Raw genomic sequence first — 21707 nt, forward strand, 5'->3', positions numbered from 1 at the left:
AAGATGGGACGTGAGCCAGGAAAGGAAAAATCAAATGTTTGACACAGGTGCAGACAAAGGGGCAGATCCAGGAAACTGAGTGACTGCAAGGGGATTGATTGCATTTAAGCCGACTGTTCGCAGAGGTATGACATTCAAGTTTATGTATTTTTTCAATATGAGATAATACTTTTTTGGGGATAATCTTTGTGATTTTTTAACCTACACTTGCTCTAAATGTTAAATCTAAATGTAGATATGAAATGCAAATTTAAATATTGAATCTAAATCTCAAGGTTCAATGTTAAACCTCAATGTTAAATTCTAAATATATACAGTATATATATTAAATCTAAATGTTACATCCAAATCTAACTGTAAAATCTAAATGTTGAATCTAAATGTTAAATCCAAATCTAAATGTGAAATATTACACCTAAATATTAAATATAAATATTGAATCTAAATGTTGAATCTAAATTGGACAATTTAATAAAAAAATTCAATTTAAATCCACCTTCTAAAATAAACACAACATTTTAAAAACTTTTTAAAAATCGTAATCATTACAGAGATAATCTATATAAAGTTGATCTGATGCACTTCTACGTTCCTAATCTCACCGATGAGTAATCAGGCTTCGATCCTCTGTTACAAAGGAGAGTATTGTGCTTCAATTAGTTATGATTCACCGGTGCAGTCCCGCCCACCTGCCCACCTGTCACTCATTCACAGGAGCTCTTTGCGGTTGAGAGCCGAGCTGAGTTCACTCGTCTCCCGGAGGAAGTCGGAGCTGTCATGCCTCAGCTGAGCGTCGGGGTGGATCCACTGGTTTTTACGGTCTCCTCTCTTTGTCTCCGGGATGAACTGACTCCAGCTGCGGGGACAAGAGACGTGCGTCGGAGAGAAGCTCCCGGTGCCAAGCGCGCGGCCGCTCCGCTCTCCAAGCCATGGCCTCCGCGCTGCGCCTCCTCCGCCTCCTCTTCCGAGGGCCACGGTTTCCCTCTGTGCTCCTGCTGCTGCTCCAGCTGGGCCTCGGGCTGATGGTGTCCGCGGGAGAGCTGGAGATGATGGAGCAGGACGCACCGGGGCTCACGTGTAGCGAGGTAACAAGTCCCCATGATGATCGAAAGGCTTCTCGGTGCCATGGCTGTGGGGTGACTCTTAGTTTATGGCTCCAACAGCCACACACCTCACACACCTCACACACCTGATGCGATCTTAATCAGGTCACCAGCGATTATATCTTCAAACCTGACATTAACGAGTCAACACAGAAAAGCCAAGTGGAAATCCTGTTTGGAATCCAGTTGTTGTATTATTGTTTAAAGTTGAAAATCCAGTTCATGCATGCAGATGATGATAATAGAGCTGAATGTGCAGCCTGTGCGTGTGTGTGCTGCATCGGGAGAAACAACACAGAGAAACAAGAGAGAGATCAGAGTTTAATGCCCATTACTTATTTACCACGGAGCACCAGCAGGACACTCTACTCCCCCGCTCAGTTTCCAGTGAGGGCTGAGTTTGATCTGTGTTTCAGAGCAGAGCGAGAAATGCTCCAAACAGAACAGGACTGTCCCAAACCAACCCTGCCCTCGTCGAGGTCATACATTAACTCAAATACTCAAATATACTTTTATTGTTCCATAGGGAAATTGCTCTCGGGCCAAAGTGCTACAGCAGCTGCAGAACAGTACATATTACAACAAACAACAACAACAAAACAGCACACAAAGACATATCCCGCAAGACCTAGAATAAAAATGCAGAATAAAAGTGATTTATTGTACTTGCCCTAAAGTTCATAGACAACGGATTATTATTAATATGATGCAAATGTTCATTTTTGTTGCTGTATAGAATAAAACAAACAGACCAGACATGTCAAAAACAAAACAACATGAAACTAACACACAATATCCTTGATTCAAGTTTCGCTGTGACCGTCCACTAGTTAATGATCCTCTTCCAAAATAACAAACCTAACATCAAACACAGGTGAAAACAGAACCTCCTCTTTTGAGGTAATGAAAGAACAGAGTTAAAGTCAGTACCTTGTTTTTTTTCAGTGGACATTTTCAAAAATTCCTCAGGTAATAATTAACAGATCTTGATGAAGAAACAATCATAACTTGAAATAACTAATCTACTGAATCCTTTGTTACTGAGATAATACGGACTCAGAAGAGAATCAACAGTTTATTATGTGTTATCAATAGTTTCAGAATGTGCAATTTGTGCCATTCTAGTAGGAGATTGAAATTGAAATTAACATTTATAGAAATCTGTTAATAACTGTACAACCCAACCCCTTGTCTGATATTATTATGGGTGCGGGGTCTTTGTTACTCACACTCATCAGCCTCTTGTGTTTCTCCAGGGTTTGCAGGACTGCCACGTGAAGTCAGGTAACAACACAATCAACACGAGTGCATGTAGACCTGACACACCAGACACAGTGTGTAGTAGTGTGTCTAAAACAGACAAACATCTCTGTGTCGTCAGTGTCTCAGTTCTCTGCTGCCGTGCCTGATCCCAATGACTCTGTGGAGGTTACACACACGCAGCTGAGAGTGATGCTGTGCTGCTCGGACGCACAGGACTGTGAACCCTGCCTGCAAATCATCATCACGGTCAAAGGTGAGTTGGTCAGGAATCATGTCCGAGGAAGTAATGTTCAAATCTGTTTGTCGGTTTGTTTGCAGGATTTCGCACAAACTCTACTGGATTAAGTTTGTTTTCTTCCCGTATCTTTATTCCAGAGTGTGTCTTCAACTCTGAGAGCAGGAGTTGTTGATTTCATATTCTGATTTTGCAACGCTTTCAATCAAACCCCCTCAAATACACGTTGGTGGAGAGAGCTCAATGAGCTGCCACTCAACTTGACAACACACGCGCTGCGAAAAGTCATAACACATGTAAACACAATACAGCAGACATCAGTGACCTCACAAAGCATTGAGCTTCAGGCAGGTTCATCGCTTTTTTGGGTCCCCTGGAAACATACCCGGAGTCATTCAAAATACCAGGTGCTTCCTCATGTTGGGTGTGTCAGCTGAACTTTTTTGAGAGTCCCTTACCCATGAATGATTGCTTTGTTCGATTGATAACAGAGGAACGCTAAAATTAGATTTGAGGGTTTAGCTGATTACCACAGAAGAAGACAAAGGATGCATCGGGGAAAACGCCTTCATATTTTGGAGTAGATCCAGATAAAGGAGTGTATGAAATGATGATAAAACCTCCAGATCTAGTGATTCTAAATGCAGTTTTAAAGGGGACTTTTGGGCCTTGTGCTCTACTGAGTCCCATTCTAGTTGTCAAAATCATTTCCTGAAAATTCCTGCTGAAGCCTTATCTTTGCTCCCCCTCCAACTTTTCAGCTGTTGTAGTATTGAACAATTGCATTCCGTGCTCTCTGACTTCCTGTGGTTGCGATGCCTCTGCAGCTGCTGAGCAGGTTTCTGAGGAGTCAGGGGAACACGGTGATGAAGAGGAGTCGTTCAGTCTCTCCAAGTCGGAGGAAAGTGGTCAGAACGTGCTCCTCCAACCAACAGGTATGAAACCAAATGCTCAACCCCAAACACACAAAGTCACACATTTAATCTTACTTTCTTAATTAAAAAAAAACCCAATTACACTTCATTTCTCTTCTTCTCCTCCACTGGGTGTTCCAGCTCTGGTGAAAGTGGGTCTCAGCTCTCCAGGCCACAGCGAGATCTGGAAGACGCTAGAGTTCAAACTGAGCCTCTCCGCTTCGCCTCAGTCCACGCACGAGGTAGATGATATCAAACACTCGGGAATGAATTATCTTGTCACGTTGTTGCTTCTGTTGACTCCTCCACGCTCTGTTAGACGTTGTTATGAAAACAATAATCCTCAGTTGCACCTTGGTGTCGGCAGCTGTTTCAGCTAAAAGCCTTACGTTAAAAGCCGAACCTGAGGCTCTGACTGGCCACTGGCTTGTATGGCAGCACTATGAAAGCCACGTGACCCTAACCCAGTAGTTCACACCTCATTACTTCTGTTCCTTTTTAAACTACACACTCACTCTCATAGACAGCAGAGTCAGAAGCTGTCCCATTTAACTCCATAAAATATGGTTGCTATAAAAGATAAAAGGGAATAAGAGTAAATTATTGCCACTGTTGATCTACTGAAAAGATTCCAAAGGTCTGTGTAAGTGTCATGAATTTACACACCTGCATTTACAACCAAAGGGCCCCGTGTTAAATAATACCAGAATTCCTCTTTGTGTTTCCAGCTGCTGTTGACGGAGGCAGTGAGGTTTGAAAGTCCTGTTGTGGTGCAGGTCTACGCACAATCCAAGGGAACGCACAACGTCCAAAGTATCAGGTTCCCATCTTTAGAGGAAGGTGAGGTCAGTTGCTGTAATGAAAGCAAAGCCAGCGTTGAATTGAGTCATTTGAGTGATTTTTTCATTGAACAGCCAATCCCCCCCCCCAATGTCTTTCAGTTTGCTCCATGAACCTGGAGTCGCATGTGAAGGACTGCGATGGTAAGAGATACTGTGGGAAAACTGCATGTGTGTATTATTCACACACTGATGAGTCATGCATGAAAGTCAAAAACACACACACACACATGTAGAAATACACCTGTGAAACCTCAGTGGGGATTGAAGTGTGACTTGTCCCTGTCTCAGCTCCCAGACTCCGGGCTGAGACGGATCCCAGGACAAACGTGGTCCTCCTCCACCTGGAGAACCCTAATGCCAGAGGAGACGATCTCATGTATCAGATGATTTGGGACGAAGTACCCGGAGACATTCTTGCATGGGTCAGTCAGTGCTGAATTATCCATATGATGTCATCATATCAGTCGGACGAGTCAATATGAGTAGTGTTAGCGTCTGTAGGATTCTCCGTGACCTTTTTCTGACCCCTGCAGCCCAAAGGCGAGAGCGAAATGGTCGTACCTTCAAACTTTGTCACCCCGTGTCTGTGCTTCCAGGTAGCGTACATGTGTTATAAGCAATACAAAAAACAGCTACAGATATTTATATGTGAAGATAATACAGAACAAATGTGCTTTCAGGTTTGGTGGAAGGGAAAACAACTTCGGAGGGAATTCTGTCCTTTCAAAAACCAAAGTGGTAAAGAAGGGCTTCAACTTTCAGATCCATTTATTTTCATCAAACACACACCTTAATTCTATTTTCCTTTTATTTCAGACACACTTGAAAGAATGCAGCACAACGTGTCTGTGTCCCTGAAGGAGTTCCCTGTGAGTGGGGGTGGCACAGGGCTGAGCTGGAACGTGACTGCCCCCTGCAGACTGGAGGCAGAGGTGTGGCTGTGCAAGAGAGAGCTGTCAGGAGGCCGGTGTGAGGAGGTGAGCGGCTCCAGGCAGCGGCTGCACAACCACGCAGACGCAGGCTGGAGGGCCACGCGCTACGGACACTTGGTAAAGAAACACCAGAGAAACAACATGATGACTCTTTCTTTTTTTGTATCACTTTCTTTTACGTTGCATTTTTATTAAGATTTCTAAATTGTGTTACAATTTGGTGCAGCTTGATTGATTTAATGGGAGTGATCGGCCTGAGTGACTTAATTTATTTAATGATTAATTTGCTTCACAGAAAACCGGAGAGTTCAATGTGTCATCACACCCGCTGCTTTGTGTCCAGGTGATACTTGACTTACTTTTTTAATATTATGCATATTAAATATAAATGCCGTGCTCCCTCTAACTCCTTTACTTCTTTTTAGATAAAGATACATGGGATGGAGACACACTTTGAGCCCCAGTGTCCATTTGCAAGTAAGAGAATGAATTACTGTTCAGGCCCAGATTAAGTGACGTTAATGTTTAACTCTTATCGAACAAACCACATTTCTTTATTCTTATGTGGTAGATAAGTGATCAAACACTGGTCGCTCTCCGGTGATGAAATCCTTTGCGGTGCCTGTTTAATGTGCTTGAGAGAGAATGTGCTTTATAATTCATTCCTTTCTCCAGGATCTCGATGGAAATGGAGCCTGCCGCTTCTCATCGGATTACTGCTGATGTGTTTGGCCATACTGGGAGCCTATTTCATACAAGGGGTTCTGAAAGGTCAGTTAAATATTTGTAGGTCATTGAATATTAATAGCACCTCATCAGAAGACCTCAATGTAGACTTTGTTTTTCCTTTAGGCTACGTATGGCGATGGTTGAAAGAGGACGACGTGAAAGGTCTGTGCCACTTTTTTCTACATCCCTCTTTATGTTGTTTCTAAGTTTTAAATGAAATAAGTTAAATGTTTTTGTGTTTAAAGAATCACTTCAATTAAAGACTGATTCCTGTCAGTTGCTGCCGTTTTAGTTTTTGTAAAGAAATGTCAAACTTTTCCTTTGACCTTGAAGGTTTTAATCTTCCTCTGTGTCAGGTGCAGTGGGTGGTGGTCATGTGGTGCTTCTGTACCCCCCCGACAGCAACAACCAGGCTCTGCCGGGGCTGATGTGTCACCTGGGCTCGTCTCTCCATGCCCTGGGCTTCAGTGTGTCTCTGGACCTGTGGAGCCAGGCTGAGCTCAGCGTCCTGGGCCCGGTCCCTTGGCTCCATTCAAGACTGGACCGACTCAAGCGGCAGGGAGGCAAAGTGGTGCTGGTTCTAACCCAGGCCGCCCGGATAAAGGCGGAAGAATGGGGAGCCCAGGGCTGGGAGAGAAATAGATACGGGGAGGAAGAGGAGGCAGGAAGAAGCAACCCTGCTCCCTCTCCCTGTGTGGATGTTTTCAGTGCTTCGTTCAGCTGCATTCTAGCAGACTATCTACAGGGCCGAGCGGGGGAGCGGTTCATGTTGGTACAGTTTGAATCACTTCCCCCAGAGACTCAAGGAGTCGCGTGGCCACTACCAGAACTCTTTCGTGGCCTCCACGTCTACAGCCTCCCCTCCCAGAGCCTGGGCTTTTTGACTGAGCTGGCTGGAGCTCGGCAAATGGCCACTGCCTCGGCCAGACGGAAGCGGGCAGGCGGCCTCAGGGTGGCATCCCGAGCTCTGGCGAGAGGCCTGTCTGGGTTCACAGCAGGGACAACACTATTACGCTTTGCAGGGATGTCCCAGAGCTGTGCTGGGCTGGGAGAGTCTGGAGAAATGGTGCCATTGCAGCCAGGTCTTATTACGCCTCCCTCCAGCCCAGACACAAGCCCCAAGATGAGTGAAGTGGAATGGGTCTGACAAAAGGACAGGACGTCCCATGATGAGCAGCCAGTCATGACTTGAAAGAACCTGAAATAATATTCAGGGAGACTCATGAATATCATTGTTAGTTTCCATTTGCTGGTCAGAGCTTCCTGCACGTGTTTGGAAGCAGACAGAGACTCAGTTGTTATTGTTGCTGCTCCAGAGATATTAAAGTGAATAACATTAAAAATCAACACTAAGAGAATTCACTCAGAAAAAAGATTAATGATTCATTACTAAATGGTCTGTGGGGAAAGAAGCCTAATTCACAAACGTTACCTCTGAGTGAGCTTATTAACTAGTATCGGTCCTTCTGACTGCTAATGCATTAAATCCCTAAGAGACACAAACTGTGTGTTGCACTGTGCTGTGTTAAAGTAAATGCAAGAACCCTGGGAGAAGGTGTGCTGAGGTAGCTGCAGCCGCCCCCGCTGGCGAGAAGCTGTAACTACATGGCAATAACATTTGAGAATTGTATTTGAAAAAAATATTGTTTTCAAACAAATTAAGACACAAATCACAAGCCTACTGCTCTACATTCAATAGGATGTGATTACTTGACCTCCAGTATCCCTGTGTAGTAACACTCTAGAAATATCACCGTTTGCCTTTATTTAAAAATGTTTTACCCAGTTTGTAATAAAATGTTTTAAAAGTTGAAACGATTCATGACAGAATTCTTGAATCAGTCTTCTGACTGGTTGACCTGTATCATCTGTTAACATGTGAACGCATCATTACTGTCATGTGCTTCAATGTGTCATCAGAATGACATGAGGACAATACTTCTATTGAAAAGACTTTTATTTCCTTGTGTCAATATAAAAATACATTCTCATGACTAAACAACAGGTGACATATGTTATAAAACACGGTATAGAATCAGTATGAGAGTCTGTGGAAGGCAGATATTTGGCCTTTGTAAGTTTTGGACTCTATTAGGTCAACGTAGTGTCTTTTAAAATAAATATGTTTCATAGTGACACATTTTACACTGTACACTCACAATCCCTTTCAAGTGATGACGCAATCAGTGAGATCTCTACGTGATCTGATCCTAATCCAGTAGAGTAGATGGCTGATGGGCACTTTTCTTAAACTCTGTTATGACCAAACACACAAACATTACAGGTGTTTCTCCAGCTCAAGAAGCTCAACATTCACATGATATTAAACCTATAGGTTTCTAAGTAGTAACAACTGTATTACAATGCATGAAAACATTGGAAGGTCAGTAAATCAATCACACAAGAACATAAGGCCACTGTGACATTGCCCTTTGACCTTCAACCGCAAGCATCGAATCAGTTCATCTTTGAATCCACGTGAACACTTGAACGTAAGTTTAAAAGAAATTTTCTCAAGGTGTCCCTCGAATGCTGTGTTCACAAGGTCAAACATGGTTTTGGTTAGATCACTTTGACCACCAAATTCTAATTAGTTTATCTGTGAGTGATAATGAACATGTTTTGCACCAAATTTGATAGATTACCTCAAGGGTTTCCTGAGATATCACGTTCACAAGTTAAAACAAATGTTTGGTGAGGTCACACATGACCTTGACCTTTGACCACCAAGATTTAATCAGAAACAACATTGAGGAAATCCCCTCAAGGCATTCTTGAGAGATGGATGTTCAAAAGCATGGGACAAAGAGTGATGGGCAACCCGAAGACAATGCCTCATCAGCATGGAGTCATAAATATGAAATGTTTTAAAGAGATGCTTGTTGTTAAGTCTCTCTGTGCTGCCAAGAAACTCTGCCCCCCCCCCCCCCCCCTCCCTCCATATACATAACAGATTAATTGCCGTAGATGTAGGGAGGTCAGTTTGGTTCATCGATGGGTCTGCGACAGTACGGACAGCAGTTGTGCTGAAGCACCAGGAGTTCGTAGTCCTCACTGTGAAACATCTACAAGGAAACAGACACATAATTATAGCAGTTGAGCAACAAGAATAAAACAGTGTTACTGTAAGAAAAAAAGGACAGCGAAGGAACAACTGGTCAAATGAGCTGTGAATGTTGTAAATACTGTACCTTGAAGCAGGTGGGGCACATGGTGATGCTCACATCTGGCAGCAGGGAGCGGAAGTATTCCCACTTGAGCGGCCTGGGCCAGCGTTTGATCAGGACGTCCCTCCTGCTCATGGAGCGCAGCGCTGAGCGACTCACCTTGATGGGGACAAAGCTCGAGCCCCCCTGCTGCTTGGACACACAGAAACACATCCATGTGTTAATATGGACGAGTCCTTTCACCTTGTCCATTTGGTGGAATATAATTCACCTCGTCTTTTACTTACCTCAAAGCTCATTTTGGCAGTGAATGGGTCGTCCTCGGCTTCATCTGCAGCCTCATCCAGCCTCAAAGACTGCATCTCTGATTGGTGTTGTTAAAGAACAAATTTCAAACAATATAACATCATGTTTTTTGTACTTGCATTATGTATTTTTTCTGTAATTATACATTTTTAACACAGGAGAACAGAGCAGACCTCAGTGCCCTTGAGTGTCTGCCGGCTAATGCAGGTTAATCCCTGCACTAGGTGCTGTGGCTGCGGCTCTCAGAGGGTTAGTGTCATTAAGATGAGACAGGAGAGCCTCGCTAACCCTATTAGCTCAAGAGCTAAGATGACTTAGCTCTGACAGCTTACCCACCAGCACAGAATCGAGGCCAATGCAGAATAAACAGCTTCTTAGAACTGTCACAAGGCAATTGAGAGTCACATGCTTCATTCTGAACAGATCTGCAGTGTGTCAGGGCCGAGGTACACACACTCTGGTCCCGCAGAGTTCATACAAGGCCTGTGAATCATCTGTTACTTTGTGTGTATTTATGTTACATCGACGGTCAAAGGATACCATTGTCCAGCTCTGGCTGGTTTGCATCCCTGTCATCAATTTGAGGAACCTCCAGGTCAATAAGAGACACAGCCTCCTCATCACTGATGCCCTCCTCCAGATAGAACTGAACCAGGGGCAGCACCTCTGTATACAAAAGAGAATCTCATTAGAAACCCGATAATATATCGATATAGAACTTCTCAAAAGAAAGTTACAAAGTGTTTCACAAATCAGAACATAACAACACAGCCATAAAAGAATAAAATATGAAATCCTTGAATTTAAGGGGTTTTACTGACCATATGAAGAAGCTGAGTAGATGAAAGGCTGCCTGCAGTTGATGCACACACTCCCCTGGTTGTTCAGCAGGGGGTTGTTGGTGGAGCAGCGGTAGCACATCATGGCCTCAATCAGATCCTGCAGTAAACACATGGTGGAATATTAACCAATACATGAATGGTTAACGGCCTCTAATATTCAAAGAATAGTTATGAACAATGTTTGAGACCAACGTGGACATCCAACTCTTCTACACACCTCACTGTCGTGGAAAGGCTTAGAGCGGATTTTGATGCTGCCCAGCTCTATGGAGTCCTGGAGGCGAGAGGGAATGTACAACTCCTGGAGCTTCTCATAACAATACCTGGCAAGTTTATATGCTCCCAGTTTTTCACTCTGCTTGACCAAGGCATACAAGGTGTTACTGATGATTAGGTCAAGGAAAATGTACGGAAGAGGAAGAGACTTAGGACATAGGATGTGTGAGACCCCTTACCTTCCTCATACCACTGTGAGAGACTATATTATTTTGTGTGTTTGTGTAGGCACACATATGCACAGAGTTCAGTAATCAGAGTATTTGTTTAAATAACAGAGAATGTGCCACTTGCTGGCATCGTATCCTCCAATCCATGATCACCCGTTTTCTTCTCTCAGCAGCAGCATGGTTTCCGCTGTGGTGCCAATTCTTCTGTTTTCTCCCTTCCTCTAGCTCTGTTTCACCACTTGCTCCACAGTCCTATGTTCTGAACATATTTGCTAACGATCTTTTACAGTGTTAGAACTACATTCTCATATGGAAGGATACACTTCAGAGATGCCTCGTGGTTTGTCCTTGGTGAGGTTGTTCAGGAGGAACCTGCAGATGTTGAAGAGCGTCTCTGGCATGTGGGAGCTGAAGGGCTCATCCTGAAGATGAAAACAGTTGAAGAGATTTAGACTGGGTTTTTAAACATTTATTGTATCTCACACTACCAATCACTAACAACACTTTATTCTAAGAGAAGATGGTTCAAATCTATTGTGCATGCCCTGGAGAGTGAAAGTGAGATATAGAAGTTTCCTGCTCTGCTCGGATCACAGCGATGCGTCTGTATTTCAGGGCTGTGACCAGATCCGAGCAGAAAGCTGCAACAACAAACTGAGGACACTGAGACTGGCCAGGTCCCCATGTAGAGCTCATGACCAGGCTTCGCTTGTTTATAAGTAGGTTAGGGCTTGAAGACGACTATTGATGAGGTCATAATCATGATCAATCAAGCCGCTGGTTACAATGGGGATCGGGGTCAGGAAGTGAGCTGTTTTTACTGTGACACAAAGGGCTTATCTAACTGCTATCTGTCAATTCTATGCAAGATTAAGTTTGACATAGTGTTGTGTTCTCACCGTGTAACGCTGAATAGAGCGATAGACGTGGTAGAGTTCAGCAAGATGCTGAAAATGCTCAAACTTCTTCAGCATCTCATCCCTCTGCTTTTCATCTTCTGCTTCAAACAAACAAGGAAATTACTAAATGATTAGAACAGAACAATTAATACATCAAGTTTTACACTAAAAACGAATTATGGTTGGAGATGGTTTATCGGTGCATTGAAGACATCTCTTACCTCTGGCGATGTCCAGACACTGCATGGACAGCATCCAGTAGTAGTACCCAGCATCATTGAACCTGTTCTCCACCACTGCATTGTGGGTAAGCTGCTCCAGGACTTTCACAGCTTCGTTCTGTCGCCCTGCCTTGTGGAATGCTAGAATGACAGAATCAGAGTGGTGATAAATGGGTTTTGGTACGTGACCTTGAGAAATTATAAAGGCTGGATTTTAAGTGGCAGTCTAAGAAACCTGATATAACTGTTCTTTTGTGTGTGATTTCTTTTTGTGATAATTATCGTAGTACTGATATTTTTACACTGTTGTTCCCAGTTTGTTTGGAGAAGGAAAGGCTCTTTGCTTTGTATATTCAGCAAGATCACTTGGTACTTAATGAATAAAAGACCAAGTTTTACCAAGTGTGAACCTGAACATAGTGACGCAGACTCACCTTTCTGTGCCTCCTCGAATCGGTCGTTCTCAGCCAACCACTGGGCGTAAGGCACAAAGACGTCACTTGTGAATTGGGGATTTTTCTCCACTAGTGAGAAGGCCTGAGAAATGGGCAAACGGAGACAAAGGGACAATTAATTCATCAATTATTATTCAGAAAAACTTTGCTCTAATATTATTGATTAGTTAGGAACAAAGATTAGCGTAAGAGCTAAGTTGATTTGACACACAACTTGAACTAGAACTCGGTGAACCAGCTGTTCACCTCCCTCGGTGGGCTTGGATTCAGAGAAACACAAAGCTGGATGATTAGCTCTGGATCATGTGCATGGTTTCAGTTTGTCGGTGTATAAGGAAACCAGGCAGCTGTATCATCTTACTGTTTGCATTCTGCTGTGGTTCCTTCAACAAATTCACTTTACTTTTCTGGGAGTCCCTTAGATAACTGAAGAAGCCCCAACACTTCTTTGTGGTTTATGACACATATTTCTGAGTACCACAGCAGATCATTTAGCACAGTCCTGTATGGTTCACATTATATTTATGTGTGATCAGAACAAGCTATATATATATAAGTCATGATGTCCTGAGCCTTTGTCCCTGCTGTGTTGCTTAATGAGTCTCACCTCTTCCCAGTGCCGGGTTTCCACATGCAGGTGCATCAGAGCCTGCAAGTCTCCCATCTTGGAATAGATCTCCGAGGCATAGCCATGGTGCTTCAGCTTCTTGAAGTAGAGTGCACATTTTCCCAGCGGCTCGCGCTCAGCCTTGTTCAACTTACGAGCCAGATCGATCAGCCTGGATGAGAGGAGAGAGGATTGAGTTCACACAGAGAGGACGTGTGCAGATGTATCACAAAAAGGGGATATGCAGTATCAGACTTTGCTCTGGTCCCCCAAAATATGTAAAACTGTCAGGGTCACGATCTGATTCTGATGGTTGAAGACTGACTGTGGTCAGCTTCAGTGTTTCAGTGCTGACCCACAGTGGGAGTGTGGGGAGTGAGTAGGGAGTTCTGATTTAATAGACAACAGCAGTGTTTGCCGAGTAATCAGAAAGGTAATTCATGTTTTCTATTAGCAGGTCAAATACACCTTTTAATACCAATTCCTAGTGGGAGTTGTATATGTTATGGATATTTGTTATTGATTCCTTGTGCTACTATGTATGTAACAAACATTCCGACTTAAATTAACATGTCGAATCAGGAGTATGTGATGTTTGAAGAATCGTCAACCTTGGATTAGAGTTTAAATCTGTGTCTATCACACTGGCAATTCCACTTATCTCCACAGCATTTGGTCCATGTCTCTGAACATGTATGTTTCTAAGGATAAAGGTCAACCACAAAGAACCTTCATATCACTATCTTCTCTTCAGCGATGGCAGCCTGGGTGACATTTGCAAGTCGGATTCATTTAGACATAGCCTTTTCTCAGTTTAGAGTAGAGGACTGTTTCATGCAGTGATTGACACCTACATGTCTGCCCAGCCATGTTCGCCGATGATGTCAATGGCTTTGAGATGCTCTCCAGCTGACAGGTACATCTCTGCTGCAGCCCGAGGCTCCTTGCTGCTCTTAGCCCAGTCGGCCTGCTTGGTCATCAGGATCCGAGTGCTCTTTGGGTCTGTTGTTTTGACAAACTCCTGAAAACAGAAAAAAACACAGTTCCAAACAAGTTAGAACTTTAAAGCCTCAAAAGGAATGGAAATAAGTGAGTAATGCAAACAGTTAATATCTCAATTAGAATACTAATGGCAATCGGGATGGAGAGCAGGAGAAGTCCAGTTTAAGCAAAAAACTTCCTCAGGGTTAAGACAGTAGGAAGAGTGTCAACCAACAAGGCAAAACGTTTGGAACACCTTTCCCTATGATGTCCCTTCTATCTAAAACAAACAGCCAGTGAGACCAGATGGCCACACATGATCAAAGTGTTCCTCCACATGTAAACATAATATAACATGAATGTGTCTCAACTCAAACTGACCCCCTCATCAAAGTGCTCATGTCGCCTTGTTTCTCTCCATTTTTGCTTCATCTCAAACTGTGGCTGTGTGGGCAAGTTATTGTTGTGTTGACCAGGAATACGTGAATAAAAACACAGTGTGTGTGCACTGATCAGTTGATGCATGTGGAGATTGAAGTGATGTATGAGCAGATGAAAGACAGATGGTAAAGGGGGACGTTTGAACACAACACAGGGCCCCGACTTGGCATAACTGCGCATAATGAAGAAAAACACATGTTCTACATCCCTCAAAACATACAATGCTTTCCATTTCCAGGTCTATCTGTCTGTATTGATACAAAGATATGCTGTACATGTGCGTTGTTAACAATCCATGATTTCATCACCTTGGCGTACTCGAACATGCGCAGGTCAGTGTACATGCTCAGGGCTCTGGATTCGTGGTCAGTACGTTTGTAGAGCTTGGCTGCCTCATGGAATTTCCCCTGGTAGGCAAAGACGTCTGCCAGGAACAGCTCGTTGTATTCCTCACCTCGCTTCTTCCTCTCCTGCAAATCATAAACAAAAACATTGGCATCCATTGTGGTTAATCAAGGAAACGTGACAAATTACATTTTGGTGGTCCGCCCCAGTCTAGAAACACTGTTAATATACAAGTTCCATGATTGATAGGGACACATCTCTTCTCAGCCGTGTCTAATGATGAGGACATAAGCTTGAGCCAAAATAGAAATCAGCAAACAGAAAATATGAACTTTACACAATGTTGAAGGATTTCTTACCTCAATGCTATTGATGAGCTCCAGGTATCGCAGGTCTCTGATTCTAATGAACGCCTGTATAAAGGAAAGGAGAAGAAGTAGTTGGCCTCAAATAGTTTCAGGTTTTCGTGTTTTCTTTTGTAGTAAAAAGCTCCTTCTTTAAAATCTTGCCTCCAAGATTCAATAGGAACATTTTGAACACATTTTGTTTTCCCTGTGAAGATATCAGTTAAAAGGAATGTGTTGATGACTCTGGTCTGAGTCAGAACAGTGTGCATGTGGCTGACTTGCCTTCTTTGCTGTGTCAAAGTCAAGTCCCTCCAGGGCATCTGTGGCTAAATCCCTCCAGTCACTGTCTGTCACACCCAGACAGGCTATCTGATAGGCCTCCTTGAACATCTTCCTCTCCAGGTACTGGTGCATGGGTGCTGACTGGGAAGAACAACAACAACACCACTGTCACAAATTATTACAAAATCAACAGTGTGTGAAATCAGCAGAAAAATAATAATAATCCATGATAGAACATGAGTCTTTAAAGGTTGTTCCCTTCGTTGTGGTACTAGCAACCATATGCTCTCATTACTACATTATGACCACATGTATCACGGTCATTTTCCTCAGCCTAGGACAGGCTGACAACATACTACACACCTGAGGTACCTCCACTGCTGACATGGAATAGACATGGAGACAAAAGATCTTCGAGCCATTGTATCCGACCACAAAACCCTGCATCTTCTGCTGGTGTACTGGGAAATTGCTGGCCTTGATATTAAGGTACCCACTGCCAGAGAAGCACAACATGTCTTCACACTGGGTGTTCCAAGCAACACTGTTAGCATTAGGCTCCTACAGGGAAGAGAGAGGAGACAGTATTTATCATATAAAAGGGCACAAAGGGAATGTTTTATTGTGGTTTCAAACTTTTTACTGGAGTGGGACTTTTGCCAAGTTAGTCTCCTCAGTCATACATGTAATGCTCTGTCAGCTGACCTGAAAAAGCAGCTCTTTAGTGTTGATGTCGTAGACCAGCAGAGTGTTGTGCTCGTCCACCACAGCCAGTTTTTTGCGGGAGGCGCTCATGTCCAGGCAGCGCACTGAAGTGGACAGCTTCAGCAGGGTGATGGAAAACGGGTTGTCCACAAATATCTTCAGGATCTACATAAAAAAAACACGAGCAGAACAAGATCAGAATAGAACATGTTAAAAGTGCTAGTTAAATCTAGTTCAGATAAATGTTTACACACTGAGGAATGTTTTTAGGACTTGCAGTCCCTTCTTCAAATAAATAAATCTCATCTTCTTGAAGAATTAAGTTGTTTTCTTTTATGTTCAAATTCCCAGACCACGAGCTTGTGAAATTTCTAAGTCATCTTCTGTCATCTAAAGTACTTAATGTGTGTAATATACTCACAGCTCCATTCTTCAGCCCAACTAAAAGACCCTCTCTGCCTGGAGAACCACCGATAACTTTGATGTAGCGAATTAGGGACTCCATCAACCATTCTTTCTCCCTGACACTGGTGAAGGACAGACACTGGAGCCGCTTCTCCTGCATGAGAGCGAAATGGGGGGAAAACGAGACCAGTTACATATAACACAATAAATCTTAGACATGCAGTGCCCATATGAGCACAGACCATTTTTATGGTCTAAAAGCTGTGACCATGAAACTTGAAATAACGTCTTTGTAATGGCTGATCCTCCTCTCTAACAGCCCCCTTACAAACACACAGAGACCCCCAGACTGTGGATGTTCCCATTCATTAAATTCACCAACTTTAATCAGAACAAGAAGTCAGAATTTGGCCTGACAAATATGAAAATGGTTGTCAAATTATCTCAGGAAAAAAACAAAACACAAACAGACTGGTTGTTAAACTAAATATTAAAATAATATAATGAAGGAAGTTGTACTTGTTCTCTGACTAACCTGACACAGGATGATGTGCTGGGAGCAGACGACCAGCAAGTTGCATTCAAACTTCCTGCATATTTTCTCCTTGATGCGGTAGTGCATGTCTGAGGAGTCGTCTGAATAGAGCTCATAGATGAGGATCTTCTCAGGCAGCTGGATGGCGAGGCGGTTTCTGTAGATGGCGATCTTCTTCACCAGCTCGCGGCACTTGATCCTCACTGGGGAAAGAAGGAGATGAAAGAGAGAGTGGGCATGTCAGGTGGGATGAAGGTGCTTTAATTAAAAGCAAAATCATAGTACTGAATGATTCTGTCATCAAAACTCTCTCCACAAACTATCTCATCAGTTTTCACTTCACAAAAATGAGATACCTGTTATTTGAAAAACAGCAGACTGTCTGCCCGTACAAAGCAGTGATTGGAAGACTGTTGATGAGGCCGATATAATAACATGAAAGTAATAAAACAACTGCATTGAAATAAGTCCTCTATGAATTTCCTATTGTTAAAAACAATGGTGTACCTTTTTGTTCTGTGATGAGGTGCTGGACAATGACATCGGTCATGCCGTCTCTATACGCGTAGCGATCCTTGTAGAGGCCGTGAACTGTACTGAAGATAAGTTGGTAGCAGGCAATGGTCCCATCCTGGCAGCCTAAGACCTACAGAAGAGAAGATAATGTAGAAGTACACCCTATTAACACCTCTAAGAAAGACGTTGCTGTTTTCAGTTCTGAGATGCACCTTGAGGGGCCACCTGCAGGACACATCGTCTGACTGGCACAGGTTGTATAACTTCTCTATACATACGGCTCCACAAGCTGTAGACCCACCACAAAGTTGGAGTCAGGCTTCACCCGGCACGTCCACACCCAGGAATTCTGCTCGCCAATGGTGCCGAGTCGCACTCCATCTTTAGTATAGAGGGAGGACTGTTTATCAGAACCGCCCATGACTATGTATTCGCCCTTAGAAAAGTAACTGACGCAACACGGGTCATAGGTGAGCGGCCTGTCTTTTCCAATCTGAAACAGAAAATGGACAATAAAATAAGAGTAAATCAAGCATATTTATTGCACTGCAACTCTGTGCATCTGTTTCTTCTCACTCTAGCAAAAAAAAAGGGTGCCTGAAAATTCATAGTATTTTCTTTCACTGTGAACAATTCCTGGTGTTGTAATCAACAGTGCATATTTGTCTATAATTATGTTACTGCCCACAGGGAATGTAAGGCAGTGAGGGGGGCCATTAAAGCATAGCAGGATCACTTCCAATGTACAGTTATGGTTTCAATCTACTCTGACAGTCTTAATACAACAGGAAGCATAAATCTAAACTCAGTAAATGTTTCCAATGTTTGGGATAGATAGAAGGACCTGAATAATGATTGTTTCTTATGGCTATAGCAGGTGATAGCATATATTATGGACTGATAGCATTACAAATATATATTTATCTATCTGTATTCCCCATGTAATGAGACCTTTAGTCATCTAATCCCCCACCTAACAGTCTGAAGTGATAGTGTAAGGAGTTTATTACATTAGAGTAAAATGCATTATTGAGTTTATGTGTATAACGACAAAAACAAACTGTTTGTACAAAGGCACATGGATTCAGGAATTTTGTGAAGACTTGTGATATTCACCTGTTTTCCACTAAGCTGATAGAAGGAGAGCTTCTGACCCCAGTCTGCCACAGACAGAATGTCATTGTGCTCGTCCCTGTTTAGACACAAGAAAATGACAGGTGTAAATACTCATTGTCAACATACTGTACTAAAGAAACTTTGGTTGTTCAGATAATGATGACAGTGTTGATGAAAGCATCGAGCACCAACCTCCATATTGATAAGACTAATGATGATAATTACTCAAATGACATAAGGTTAAGCTCCTCTCTATAATAATGGAAACCAACGGAGAGATTCATTTATTTAAATACTTTCATTATTTTTGTATACAGAAACCCTATGTATGTACTTATCCACCCAAGCCCTTGTGCTCAGAGAAATGCACCCTCTCAAAACATCCATGAGCATTACACTGAAACCCTAAGGACTGATTATATTTCCTGTAGCCAATTGATAATAATATATCTGATGCATCTTGTCATTGTGTCTCATCACTGCCATCTTCACCCCTTCACCTTGCCCATCCTTCATCTTCCTGTATGATCTACTCTCTGAAGCCGTGCAATCTACTGTAATGGTCTTTGGCTGCAGAGAGCATCAAAGAAGATATACAGCTCTCTAAATCATCATGAGACTCTCCATCACAGAAACAATCAGGACCACAACCTGATTGACTACTGCCACCTGCTGGCCCAATACAAACTACGCACTTACAGTTAAATCGTGGTGAGATGGATGGATAGTGGAAGAGTTTATGTGGCTGAGAGAGGCATCCGATTATTGGAGATTTGGTATCAATTTATTTTTCTACTTACTTAGAAGGGTTCCAGGATATGGACCAGATGGGAGAGGAGGAGCCTCCCGGACGCTCTATCTTAACCTTCTCCTCTCCATTCTTGTTTCGTATGCTCACGACTCCATTCATCATGCCAAGGGCAAGGTACTGACCATCGTTTGTCCACCTGCAATCAAATGAAACCCCTCAACATAACCTTCTACCCCTTCAACATATTCAATGTACCACTGGTAGTTAGACTTAAAAGCTTTACTTACCCACAACATGTTATTTTGCTGCTGACTTTATGTTTGTTCACGGATTTTTGCTCTGGTGACCATAAACCTACAAATATAAAAAAGGTTTTCAGATGTCATGTTTTTTTAAACATATGAGCAGGTTCATGGTTTATTATGTACAAGACTAAATACTGGTGAACTCACCAAAGTCACCAGAAGAGCAGGAGGCAAGTTGGTGAGTGACAGGGTTGTAGGCAACACACTGGATAGAGTCATTGTGACTGCAGATGAAGACATGATAAAGTAAGTGAGGGTTGGAGGAATACACACGACAGAAGCATTAACATAAAAAGTCATACTTACGTGTATTTTAAAATACCCTCCAGCTTAGATGTCCATATGATAATGCTTTTGTCTGCTGACCCAGAGGCAAACCTTTTACCTGGGGAAGAATACAGTAACAAGTAAGATTACAGTGATGACTAGTGAAGGAGAATGTGTATAAACGAAAAGCCAGTTGAGTACCATCTTTGGCATAGGCCACACAGTACACTGTGTCTTTGTGTCCTTTCAAAGGCTGGATAATTGCTCCATCCGCATCATAAACCTGCAAAAAATAAACACAATAATGATGGATATAGTCTTAACATAAGGGTCTTCTATTGACAAAGGGAACAGGGAAGCCTTACAAGGACACGCAGCCCTGCTGCAATGATGATTTGGCTGCCATCTGGTTTGAAGGCAAGGTCATAAACGCTGCAAAACAAAGAATAATGAATTTGTGCTGAGGAAGATTAATCAATCACTTGATTTGTTGATCAACAATAATTTTTCTGATCCATTCATCCTGAAGTCATGTTCTGGCAAAGGGGGTTACACTAAGTAAGTAGGTGCTTTTGCAATGGCATGGTTACTGTTGAATTTACATTGTTAAGTTTCCCAATAATTTGGACAGAATTAAAGGAATTATTTAAAGAGATGATAATCAAACTTGAAAATAAGCTTGAGGGCTCAAATCGAAGTATTAAAGGAAATATATTGTCAGCTTACCGAGTTATGATCTATTAGTTTATAGTGTAGTAATTGTTTATTGCCCTTTTAAGGGAAAGACAAAACACAGCTCTGTTCAGTTGCTGTCATAGCACTATATTATGTTTTCTTAAGCACATAATTAATTGATGACGTCGTCACTCTGATCCTGGACTGACACAGGTTTGTATGACGTTACCCCAATAATTCACATGGACCCAAGGTGTGCAGCAACAACCTGGAACTGTTAACGAGCGATAGCTAGCTTAACATTAGCGTTAGCTCCGACCTAACGTTACATCCCATTTCAAAATAAAGTTATCGTTATACAGTATAGAGAGGACAAATATCTTGCATTAGCACTAACACACAAAGGAAATACAAAACGACTCCAGCATCACTGTCACTGTCGTCTATCTTCAAGTAGCTCAGGGGCTAATGCTAACTAGCGTGCTAACACAGGTTTACATAGCAACCACCGTTGCCAACCACACAGCGCCGCGTCCCATCCCCGGCGGCGGGTCGCGAGCGCGTGAGCCTCCGGTTACAAGCTCTCACCACTGGTCACGAATAGTTTCCTTCCAGGCTAGGACAGCTCTCATCGCCACCTTTAACCGACCCGACCCCGGGCTCTTCTATCCAACAGGTTGCTGTCGGTTTACCGTCGGTTCTTCACGCTCAGCCCTGTTTGCATGACCCGCTCGTACTGCGCAGCCGCGTGTCCCTGCGTTGCCAGGTTTGAAAGATAAGAAGTAGCTCAACCCTCAATTTTAATCCCAGCCCACTTCATGCTATGGAGAATAAACCAGGACGAACTCGCTGTTAGCAGTTCCTGTTTGCTTTGTACTACTTGATGTAGAGATACTAATAGCGTTGAACTTAAACACAGAAGAAAAACATCACAATTCCCAGTTTATTTCTGCAGAAGGATCGAATGGTTTCACGGTGGAGTTTGTGGACATGTATATGTTTGTTAGGCACTTCAAAGTGTAATAAATTCCCACTGAATCTGAAAAATGTGTTCTGTGTGTTCATATTTGGTTAA

At 42.8% G+C, this 21707-nt stretch overlaps 2 protein-coding genes across 3 annotated transcripts; one reads left to right on the forward strand and one right to left on the reverse strand.

Moving 5' to 3' along the window:
* The first annotated feature begins 8 nt into the window (after nucleotides 1–8).
* wu:fl23c11 (uncharacterized) lies at nucleotides 9–7833 on the forward strand. Its single transcript, XM_053425386.1, has 17 exons — nucleotides 9–125; nucleotides 715–1085; nucleotides 2360–2387; nucleotides 2485–2619; nucleotides 3429–3536; nucleotides 3657–3757; nucleotides 4244–4355; nucleotides 4457–4498; nucleotides 4646–4779; nucleotides 4891–4953; nucleotides 5038–5095; nucleotides 5174–5406; nucleotides 5585–5632; nucleotides 5715–5766; nucleotides 5965–6060; nucleotides 6142–6180; nucleotides 6375–7833. The coding sequence occupies exons 2-17, from the start codon at nucleotides 930–932 to the stop codon at nucleotides 7163–7165; spliced, it is 2196 nt and encodes a 731-aa protein (XP_053281361.1). The 5' UTR covers nucleotides 9–125; nucleotides 715–929; the 3' UTR covers nucleotides 7166–7833.
* A 1116-nt stretch (nucleotides 7834–8949) lies between these two features.
* Nucleotides 8950–21365, reverse strand: ift122 (intraflagellar transport 122 homolog (Chlamydomonas)). Of its 2 annotated transcripts, none has more exons than XM_053425384.1 (29): nucleotides 21221–21365; nucleotides 20323–20389; nucleotides 20159–20240; nucleotides 19997–20075; nucleotides 19838–19914; nucleotides 19673–19739; nucleotides 19435–19581; nucleotides 18635–18710; nucleotides 17820–18011; nucleotides 17510–17648; nucleotides 17003–17205; nucleotides 16484–16621; nucleotides 16063–16227; nucleotides 15721–15918; nucleotides 15358–15498; nucleotides 15088–15141; nucleotides 14692–14853; nucleotides 13816–13982; nucleotides 12962–13133; nucleotides 12334–12436; nucleotides 11900–12040; nucleotides 11679–11776; nucleotides 11101–11201; nucleotides 10551–10716; nucleotides 10313–10430; nucleotides 10032–10157; nucleotides 9473–9549; nucleotides 9210–9374; nucleotides 8950–9083 (listed from the first exon to the last, which is right to left on the reverse strand). In XM_053425384.1, the coding sequence occupies exons 1-29, from the start codon at nucleotides 21262–21264 to the stop codon at nucleotides 8997–8999; spliced, it is 3552 nt and encodes a 1183-aa protein (XP_053281359.1). In that variant the 5' UTR covers nucleotides 21265–21365; the 3' UTR covers nucleotides 8950–8996. The 2 variants fall into 2 exon arrangements, with proteins under 2 accessions (XP_053281359.1, XP_053281358.1); XM_053425383.1 differs by having other exon boundaries at nucleotides 11679–11779.
* Nucleotides 21366–21707: the final 342 nt, after the last annotated feature.

The sequence above is a fragment of the Pleuronectes platessa genome, chromosome 6, assembly GCF_947347685.1.
Source record: "Pleuronectes platessa chromosome 6, fPlePla1.1, whole genome shotgun sequence".
Lineage (NCBI taxonomy): Eukaryota > Metazoa > Chordata > Actinopteri > Pleuronectiformes > Pleuronectidae > Pleuronectes > Pleuronectes platessa.

Excerpts from the sequence above, each read along its gene's own strand:
- ift122 (XM_053425383.1), bottom strand. The coding sequence starts at position 21,264 with ATGAGAGCTGTCCTAGCCTGGAAGGAAACTATTCGTGACCAGTG. Across the intron at positions 10,431-10,550 it reads AGCCTTTCCACGACAGTGAG|GATCTGATTGAGGCCATGAT; the intron begins GTGTGTAGAAGA and ends TGTTTACTGCAG. Across the intron at positions 9,084-9,209 it reads TGTGCCCCACCTGCTTCAAG|ATGTTTCACAGTGAGGACTA; the intron begins GTACAGTATTTA and ends GTTTCCTTGTAG.
- wu:fl23c11 (XM_053425386.1), top strand. The coding sequence starts at position 930 with ATGGCCTCCGCGCTGCGCCTCCTCCGCCTCCTCTTCCGAGGGCCACGG. Across the intron at positions 5,407-5,584 it reads CCACGCGCTACGGACACTTG|AAAACCGGAGAGTTCAATGT; the intron begins GTAAAGAAACAC and ends TTTGCTTCACAG. Across the intron at positions 5,633-5,714 it reads ACCCGCTGCTTTGTGTCCAG|ATAAAGATACATGGGATGGA; the intron begins GTGATACTTGAC and ends ACTTCTTTTTAG.